The sequence below is a fragment of the Stylophora pistillata genome, chromosome 2 (genome assembly GCF_964205215.1).
Source record: "Stylophora pistillata chromosome 2, jaStyPist1.2, whole genome shotgun sequence".
NCBI lineage: Eukaryota > Metazoa > Cnidaria > Anthozoa > Scleractinia > Pocilloporidae > Stylophora > Stylophora pistillata.
The window spans coordinates 13,463,659-13,473,789 of record NC_142520.1 but is presented as its reverse complement, the minus strand read 5'-3'; the positions used below and the strand labels follow the sequence as shown (position 1 = coordinate 13,473,789).

The 10,131-nt window shown below is 37.5% G+C and overlaps 1 protein-coding gene across 2 annotated transcripts; it reads right to left on the bottom strand.

Moving 5' to 3' along the window:
* Positions 1–9,443, bottom strand: LOC111325982 (uncharacterized). Of its 2 annotated transcripts, none has more exons than XM_022929902.2 (4): positions 9,200–9,443; positions 4,537–4,623; positions 2,157–2,468; positions 1–1,182 (listed from the first exon to the last, which is right to left on the bottom strand). In XM_022929902.2, exons 1-4 carry the CDS (start codon positions 9,350–9,352, stop codon positions 1,108–1,110), a joined length of 627 nt encoding a protein of 208 aa, XP_022785637.2. In that variant the 5' UTR covers positions 9,353–9,443; the 3' UTR covers positions 1–1,107. The 2 variants fall into 2 exon arrangements, with proteins under 2 accessions (XP_022785637.2, XP_088605204.1); XM_088749078.1 differs by lacking the exon at positions 9,200–9,443 and adding an exon at positions 5,387–5,449.
* Positions 9,444–10,131: the final 688 nt, after the last annotated feature.

Below are 10,131 nucleotides of genomic sequence, written 5' to 3'. Positions count from 1 at the left end.
AGAGTTTTCAAACAAATATATTTTGTAAAAAACCAACCAGCTCGAGTAAACAACACAACTACCACTTTAATGTTTTTGTTTATGGATAAGGATGGGCAGAGGGTTTATATATATATATATATATATATTTTTTTTTTTTTTTTTTCCTTTTAACTCGAAGTAAAATACTGGGGTGTTATCAGATAGTGGGGAACTTACTTTTAAGATTGGTTGCTGCACCCTTAGGGTGCGGTGAATCCCTGCACGTGTACTGATAAGAAGTCACAACATCTACGATCTCAAAACGGCCGGAAGCTGGACAACGCGTTGTTAGAAACAAACACTAGTTTCTGCCTAGCACCACACTAAGCAAGGATGGCGAAGAATTTGGTTGGAATTTAGAATTTAGATGATGCTACGCAATAAGTCTAATAATAATGGCAACAATAGTTATTTTGGAAACATCACGATGCATTGCACAACGATTTTTTGTGACCTACGTGGCGCAATTGATTTCAGCATATGATGAGAGACACTGCTCACTGTAAAGCCCATAAGTCACAATACTACTATAATGATCTAGTTATCATTATAAAAGCTAAATCATACATGCATTTTAATTGCATCTTACAAGTGATCTATTGGAGGACAGATGCACAGAGGACGTCACCATTAAGAACATCTTGCAATTTCCCCATACATGTATAAAACAATTAGATCTTGTTGCCGTGGATCAGAGATGACTTCAAATGTGGTAAGAACATATTTATTTTAGTGATACACTCGGCTGCACCTCGTGTGCCAAGTGTTTGCTGTACGATTCGTTAAGTTCACGTGAAGTGATAAGTGCCGCTGACATGCATCGAGGGTGCAGTTTCCCACGTCATGTGCGTTCGTAGTTTCTTTTTCGGAGAAGCAATAAGTCCAATAACTTCGAATCGTTAGATAGATGAATGTAAATCGTTGTAGTTGGTATTACGTTACAAAGAATCTAGACACATACGAGTTATCGTGGTTATTTCGCCAAGTGTAGCTAGCCCGTAAATTTGTCCTATAACCACATTTTGATGCTATCTATGATCTGTTACTGAAAAGAGGCGCGGCAACATGCAAACTATTAGTCGATAACTACACATTTAGCATGGATGCACCACCAGCTTGTTGGCTTTGTCCAACACTGTCCATCAAGGGATCAACTTCAAACTAAAGGTGAATGGAGGACACAATCTGAATTAGAACTACAGAAAAACTTGAATTACTTATCGATATATATTACTATAATAATAAACAATGGGAGGCGCGGTGGCCTCATGGTTAAATTTAATGCTGGAGGTAACCCTACGATGGACTGACATCCTATCCAGGGGGGGTTATCACCAAGCTACGGAAACCGAAGATAAGTGCCCACCTGACAAGGCACTTGGGTCGTTAACAGACTTTACCTTTATTATAATTATAATTATTATCATCATCAACATTATTATTATTACAGTTTTTATTATGGTATCATTATATAACAACAGCCTTAAAAAAATTACCAGTTTTTGACAAGCGTCACGTTTTTATTGTATGATTGATGTCTTATAAAAATTTTGAACTCATATATGATACTTATGTAACTCTTAATTTCAGGAGTGTGAGTTATCTCTTGATTTACTTAAGCAATGAAATATTGGTACTGACCATCCTGTATTAATTTATGAGATTAATATGTGTTTTTGACTATGGAGTGGATGTCACTAAACTGCAATCCAATCAAGTAAAGAAATTAGCTCGCTGGTGGGTTCTAATTTAAGACATTGGAGAGGAAAAGACAATAAAATTTAGGCGTTGATGGGATTCAAAACCAGTGCCTCCCAGATACTGATGACTATCAGCTAGAATTAGCCAAACATCAACATTGAGGGTTCTCCTTTCCCATCGAGAAATCTCAACTAAAATGCATACTTCATATATACCTATCTGTTAAACTTGGTATAAGTAGCTTAGTCAGTAACAGCCCCCAGTATCTATACGGCATGGGTTTGAAGCTTGTCAAAGCCTGAGCTTTTTAGGCCTCTTTTATAGTATTTCTTTTCTGCGATGGCTAAAATTTCAGCTTACCTGCTTGAATTATTTCTTCATTTCTACCTATGTATCAATATCTTTATCAATGAATCATCAAATGTGAAACTTACATCCTCATTCTTGTCTGTTGGCTTCTGATCATTGACAAAGCAAAGGGCAGCAGACCATAATGCTGTTATCAGTTCCAGAAAAGTGAATGCAAAGATGGAGCCCACCAAGGCATGCTCCTCATTGAAACGAGAATCAACTGTAAGAGGTGCTTTAACCACAACAAAATCCATCATGTTACCATCATGATAGTTCTTGGGGGTGTAGTAAAGAAATGACTTATGGCCTGCCGTAGCCAATTCTGGCCCATAACTAAGCATGATCATACTTGAGAGAATAGCACAGGTCAGGGAGAAACCCATCAGTGTCATGACCTAAAATACAAAAAGAGAGTTTGCAAAAGTTTCACTCTTTTACCTTCCTCAGTATTTAATTTACAGACTCTCAAGAAGAATAAAAAAAAAACAATAACAATAACACAGTTAATTAAACTTGGAAGTTCTCTGAGAGCCGAAGCAAACTTTGCTACACATGTAGGTCCAAAAAGCCCTATTTTCTATGCGAACTATGTGCTTAACAGAATTGTCTAAAAGAAAAGAATACTTAGCACAACACATTAATATTCCAGAAATAAAAAAAAAAAAAGAAAAAAAGAGGTAAAGTCTGTTTATGAGTTAGTGGCCCATATCAGGCCGGTGCTTAACTGCGGTTTCTGTAGCATGAAGCGACTAGGATGAAGCGACTAGCATGAAGTGACCTTCTATTCCCCCCTGGATGGGATGCTAGTCCATCGCAGGGTTACTCCCCAGCATGAAATTTGCCGGTACCCATTTAAACACCTGGGTGAAGAGAGGCACTGTGAGAGTAAAGTGTCTTGCCTAAGAGCACAAGACAGTGTCCCTGGCCAGGGCTCAAACCCAGACCACTTGATCCGGAGTCAAGCGCACCCACCATGAGGCCACTGTGCCTTCACTAATACTCCAGAAGGCATGATATAATTCTAATGGTCACGCACAACAGAATTTCTCAATGGTATGTGCTCTAACCTGGCCCCCTTCAAAAGTAAAGTTACATGCAAATAACACTGCGACAACAGACATGTCACACATGGCAACCACAATAAATAGTGTACATCTTGACCCAGTTCTTTTAGGGGAAGGCCTATTAGAGCTAACCAGCGGTTGAAATTGTAATCTGGGTTTCTACTATGTAAGTATAGCCTTTTATTCAAAAGCCTTTTAGGCATTATTCTGTTAGTCTTTTTTAAGAGCATCCAATAATCAAACTCTAGACGAAAAAGAAATATACTGAAGAATTTTTTTTAGCTATTAGATCTGAAATCACATTTCACACAAACCCTGGGTTATCTTAAGCTAACTTTAAACAATGCAGCAATGAACAACTACTGTATTAGCTTACAACTGAAGTTAAAGAATCTCGGGCTAACCATTTAGATAGCATTATACAAAGTAAAAATGACCATTTAAAACAAGTTGTAACTGTTAAACGATGACTACATGTTGCAGAAGTCTATCATGGCAACCACATTGAAAAGCAATTACATCAAGTTTAAAATGAGAACCCAAGACTACTCTGAAACTAAAAGTTTAACTGATGAAATGGCATACACAAAGAACAAAATAAACTGTTGTGCGGAAGGTCAAGGCTTCAAGCCCCGCCCGGACCAACACTCATAAAATAACTAGTCTTAAAATAACTGAAGAGAATGTGCTAGATACCTTTCTATAATATCAAGAAATGGATATTCTAGTCTTCTCAGAAAAGGATGAATAAACCATAGGTCCCGTCTCCTGCAGGGTTACGGGGAAGAGACATTAATTTCCCACACACAAGATTACTGTGTGGTGAATGTCCTCCCCTGGGATGGGGTGGGTGGGTATTTGTACGAATGACCCTGAAAAGCCCCTGGGTAGTGGTCAATTAGCGTATATATGTATGTACAGTGCATACTGTTGAAGAACTTGATCATGGCAACCACAATAAATGGCATATATATAACAAGAATAAAATGATCAGCTAAGTTTACACTTAATAAAAGATAAAAAATATTGAGGTAACCACTACTTATAACCCTTTCACTTCTAAATCTCAGTTAGTAATTCTCTCTACTGTCTGTGATGTGATTCTTATGATGTTTCTCTAAAGAGAACTTGGTTTCTGATCAACTAATAATCCACTAGTTTATATCTTTTTATTCTCATCACTTGTGTTCTTGATATTTTATTGGCATTATAAGGAGAAACTCTGTCTTGATCACTGATGGGAGTGAAAGGGTTCACTGGAAAACACATGGCACCAAGGGAACTGTGAAGACGTGTTTACTCTTTAGTAAACATTGATGAATTCTATACTCATGGTAACCACATTATGATGCATACATCAGGTTCAAAATGAGTAACTAAAATGCAAGTTTACACTTACTAAGTATTGAGGAATAGTTACATTTCCTGGTGACTTCTGCAATTTCTTCAAAGTAATAAAAACACCAAATGAACCAGTAAAAGCAACCTGCAGATTAAAAAAAAATTAGGTGCAAAATTCACAAATTTTGTAGTTTTCATTTTATGGCTATGTGTAAGCTGAGTACCTTTTAAAGTATACTTTTAAAGTAAACTGTTTACAATTAAAGACAATAATTACAACAGAACTCATCCTTAAGGAGCTTATTATCATGTTGTTTGCAAGTTCAAACAGCAGAAAATCAGCAGAAAACTAAAAATATTTTCATCTTCTAACCCAATTAACTCCCAAGATCTGATTATGAATTCCCCCCTCTAGCCGCTACACATTTCCTTGTAAATTGCTTATGAGAATTTGGTGTTCAATCAAGGTAACAAATTTTACCTGATAAGTTTGAGTATTCTCATTGCCTGTTTGCTGGATCGTGTATGGGTATAATGGGGAGAAGTTACATGTTAATCACTTCTGGGAGTGAAAGGTTTAACCCTTTACACCCTAACATCAGCATGCATATTCTCCATACTGTTCTCCATACATTTTCTAAGGTGCTGACAAGGAGAATTTGTTTAACAATCAAGAGCTCTTGAGTTGGTGATCATTTCCTTTATTCATATAGTCACTCTTACAGGTCAAAGAGCTGATGCCTGCTGAGCTACATCTTTTGTTAAAAACTGGAGATTTTTCGACAGTGACTACCATTAAATCTTAAATACCTTGCTCTTTACAAGGAAATATGGGTAACAAAATGGAGGAGGGGGAGATGCTGATCTTCACTGTTTCAAGCACAGATGTTAGAAAAATTCCCACCTACATGTAATGTTGATGGAGAGAAGACTTCAAATCTGTGCACATGTAACATATTTCAAGAGGTTAATCATGCCTCGCACTGGTTCATAAATTAATGAATCACGCCCATCTTTTACAGAATTCACGAATTTTGGATTAGCAGTAATTTTGCTTCCCTCAAGGACTGATGAAGTTTGGTGGAGGAGATAGCTACCCAGTACCCCAAGCAGGGCATAGGTCATGTGACAACTACATTCCATGTTGAATTAGGGGCCGACCATTTAAATTTTGAGGGGGGGAGGGGAAGGTGATTTCTGGTCATCAAAAAAAAAATTTTTTCTAGCAATCTGCTCGGCAGGATATTTTTTTCCATTCTCAATGTTCTGCTGGATATTTTTTCCCTCTTGATTTCTCTGCAGGGTTTTTTTTTCCTCAAAAAAAGGTGATGTGTTTACATATACAAAATGTATTTACATTTACATTGTGGTCATTGCAGCAATAGTTCTAATATAGCTATGTTTTCGGAAAGTCATTCTTTACAATCATTTTATATTACATCAAATAAAGTGATGCACCACAGGCAGATGTGAAAACGTTTAGTTTCTTAATTAAAAAAAAAGCCAAAAATAGCAGAAAGCAGTTTAGAAATGCTCATCGCCTGGTAAATGCTGAATAATACTGCTGAAGATAGCTAATAATGCATTGCATGTATGAAGCAATAACTTTTCAGCGTCATCAAAAGGAGCAATGGTTGCAGTTTTGCTGCGATTTTGTAAAGCCACCCCTGGAGTGATGAAACAGCTTTCCACATTTTTTTTTTCTTTCTTACAGCAACGCAAGAATTTTTTTCTGTTACATTTGGGCTGCATGCAATTTTTTTTCTTCCTAAAAGCACTAACAGGAAATTTTTTTTTCAAAATCACCTACCTCCTCCTTCCCCCCCCCCCCCCCCTCAAGAGTTAAATGGTCGGCCCCTTACAGGATCTAATTCCGTTGCATTATCCATCTACTACACTGATAAAAACCACACGGAAGGGAATGGGGTGCTAACAGTTCATAACAGTCATGAAGACGCAAATTATACCAAAATTCAGTGAAAAATTAGCCTATAAAAAGTCCAATTTGCCTACTAAAACAAACGAACAATATAGGTCGCCTGTCTTCAAAGTAAGAGGTCTCTTTGGTCAACAACTTGGGTTATAAACATAACAATTTCATGCAGGATACATCTTGGTGATCTAAATATATATCTTCCACGATGTTACATTTGCATCTACCCCTAAGTAGTCCTGTCAAAATATCTACAATCGAATCAATCGCATCTAGAATTCTCTCAGTATAGTTAGAAAATAATAAAAAGAGAACCTATTATTAGCTTTGATTTTACGCTTTATTACATCCATTTTGAAATCACTGGTGGTCCCTGTAATTTGACTGGCTTTAATTGGTGCGATTTATTCACAAATCGCACCATTTTTGTGCTCTAAATGGCATCATTTTACGCTTGACTGAGATTTTGACACAAGACGGGCGCCTCATCACTGATAGTACTGATATCGCCAATCTTCTAAATGATTATTTCATTAATGCAGTACCTAGACCGGCTAGCCACATGCCCAACTTACAGCTAGAAGAGTTCAAGACACATCCAAGTGTTGTATCCATTAGACGGAAGCTTGGAAGACAAACGAGCTTCTCATTTACTCCTGTTCAGGACTCCTATATCAAAAGGATACTTTCTACTATCAAAATCAACAAAGCCACCGGTGCTGACGGAATCTCTCCACGCCTGCTGAAACTTGCTGGGCCAAGAATTTTCAGTTCTCTCACAAAATTAATTAACCAGTGCATTGTTAGTGGTTCCTGGCCTACAGATTGGAAAACCTCTATTGTCTCCCCGATCTATAAAAAAGGAACTGAGACTTTAAAATCTAATTATCGTCCTGTATCTGTATTATCGGCTGTTTCAAAGGTAGCGGAAAGAGTTATCTTTGATCAGTTATATGAGTTTTCTCTTGACTTTCTCAGCGGGAATTTGTCTGGTTTCTTGAAAGGACACTCGTGTACGACAGCCCTTCTCAAGACATTCGAAGACATTAGGAAAAAATTAGACTCTAGCGAACACTCTGCAGCAATTACCATAGATCTCTCCAAAGCATTTGACTCTATCAATCATGATTTGCTTCTTGCAAAGCTGTCAGCTTATGGTGTAACTAAAGACGCCTTACAACTTCTACGTTCTTACGTGACTGACCGCAAGCAACATGTCAAGACTGACGGTGTTTTGTCGGATTGGCAAATTGTGAGGTGTGGAGTTCCTCAAGGCTCAATCTTGGGCCCCCTTCTATTCAATATATACATGAACGATGTGAATTTTTCAGATATTTCGTGCTCTCTAAGATTTTATGCTGATGACACTACTGGGTACTCTTCAAACCTCTGTCCATCTACCTTGCAAATAAATCTACAAAACAACGTTGGTCTACTCGCTTCCTGGTTTTGTGAGAACTTTCTGGCGATCAATCATAGTAAATCTCAATCCATAGTTTTCAACAGAGCAACTTTACCAACGCCCTTTGTTATTGACAGTAATGAACTGGATTACGTTAAACATATGAAGCTTCTTGGAGTAGTCATCGACAATTCACTCTCTTTCAACGTACACATTAAAGAAGTTTGCCGGAAAGTGAATACAAAAGTTTCAATTCTTCGTCGCATTCGTAAATTTATACCCTCAGATGTGATGATTAAATTGTACAAAGCTTTCACTCTCCCTCACTTCGAATATGCATCACCACTGTTTATAGGTCTAAGTAAGGGTCTGTCTGCGAAACTGGAGTCAACCAATGCATTCGCTCTGAGGACTCTTCTCAATTATTCTAAGTCGACTGCTTACGAAGAGTTATTGAAAACTGCAAATATTAAAAGTTTAGAACATCGACGCATAGAACAAGCACTTATACTTGTATATAAAAGTATTCATAACCAGACACCGAACTACATTCAGGAATTGTTTTCTCTGCGAAGTAATGGTTACAGCCTACGTGGCCATCTTAAGGTTGTTCTTCCAAGACCAACCTCATCTTATATGCAACATTCTTTTACGTACCAGGCTAGCAGACAATGGAACAATCTGACAGACAAAATAAGGATGTCGGAATCCCTTTCTATATTTAGGAAAAATTTGCAAGACATACAGTTGTCCTCATCGTATGACTGCAGCTGTTTGTTTTGTAAACAAATAGTCTAGTCACAAATAGCAATTATTCATTCTAGATAATTAATTTTTATTTCTTACCTATTACTTATTACTTATATATGTAAATTATGTCAAATTTTTATAGCACATTTGCATTTAAACGAGCCATTCGCTCATATGCGAAATGTGGCTAAATAAAGTTACTTACTTACTTACTTACGTCAAAGACTTTCTGTTTTGCATGCAAAATAAGAGGTGAAAGCATTTCTGGTTCTGCTTCTTATTTAAAAACCGGCTCAATACTGCATCAATAAAAATATTTGAATTGACCAAGTCCTGTATTTGGGCGATTTCGAAATGGATGTAATAAATTGGTAATTGAACCTCGTGTCGGGCAATATTTTGGTCTGAAATCATACTTGTGATTTCAAATCGAACTTGCGCTGTGCGCTCGTTCGATTTTGAAATCATGCGTATGATTTCAGCCCAAATTGCACTCCACTCAATTCAATTACCATTATTTATGAAATTAAATAAATCACAAACTATTTGATTAAAGGAGAAACCTAGCAACCTTTTTCTTGAAGAAGATCCACCGATGTATTGCGAGCTAAACAAATTTGTTTACAATGTTCTTACCAACACTCCGGTCCAAATGGGCATTCCCAGTCCACTGAATCTCCATTTTACCCGCGCGACTTCCACAATTCCAAGCACTATCAGCCACAAAGCTAACCAGCATTGGATCACAGACAAAGCACGAAGAATCTTTATCCTAACTGTGAGAGGCATTTTCTTCGATCGATCAATAATTCGAGGGCGAACGGGTAGAAGTGAGCACACTGAGAAGTCACGAACTCCAATGTTTTGCTTTAGAATGATGAACTAACCGCTGACCTCGTTACATTAGAGGGGTAGGGTCAGATAAATCATGCTCCACTGACTTTTGAGCGTCACCCTAGGCCCCTCATAACATACCACTATGCCAAAAGTATGCTCAAAATTTTTCATCAATCCAAAATCTTAGATAGTGTAAGCCCCAAATACCGGACTTACATTCCTGACAGTACCCAGCCTACCGAGAATGGTCAATTATAGTTTTTGTACTAGCCTATGATGCGTGAAAGGGTTGAGGGACATCAAAATTCTAAACTTCAATATTTTCTTTAATCAAAAATTTCTCCATACAAACCTCCTAGTCGTGATATAATTATAGTGTCTGTCCCACAGATGAACCAATTTTTGGTCTTATTGACACGGTTATAACAGTTGTACTTCTTAATTCTTCCAACTGTTATACTCAGGGGGGTGGTATGGGAGAGGGCATCTTAGTGAGGCGCGTTTTCCTCCAAGAAAAGAGAGACCCCTCACTTCATTAAAGCTGTCATTTTAGCCTTGCCTTTGTCCTTGAGTTTTTGCATCGTCTGTTTGTCAGCTTCTTTTTTTTTTCTTTTCTTTTTCTTTTTTTTTATTTGTTTACATCAACTGGGAAATGAGAGTTAGAATCGTTCGCATGTAAATACATTGGCCACGAGCATTGGATTCGAGCTTCAGCTCTTCACCAAGTTACA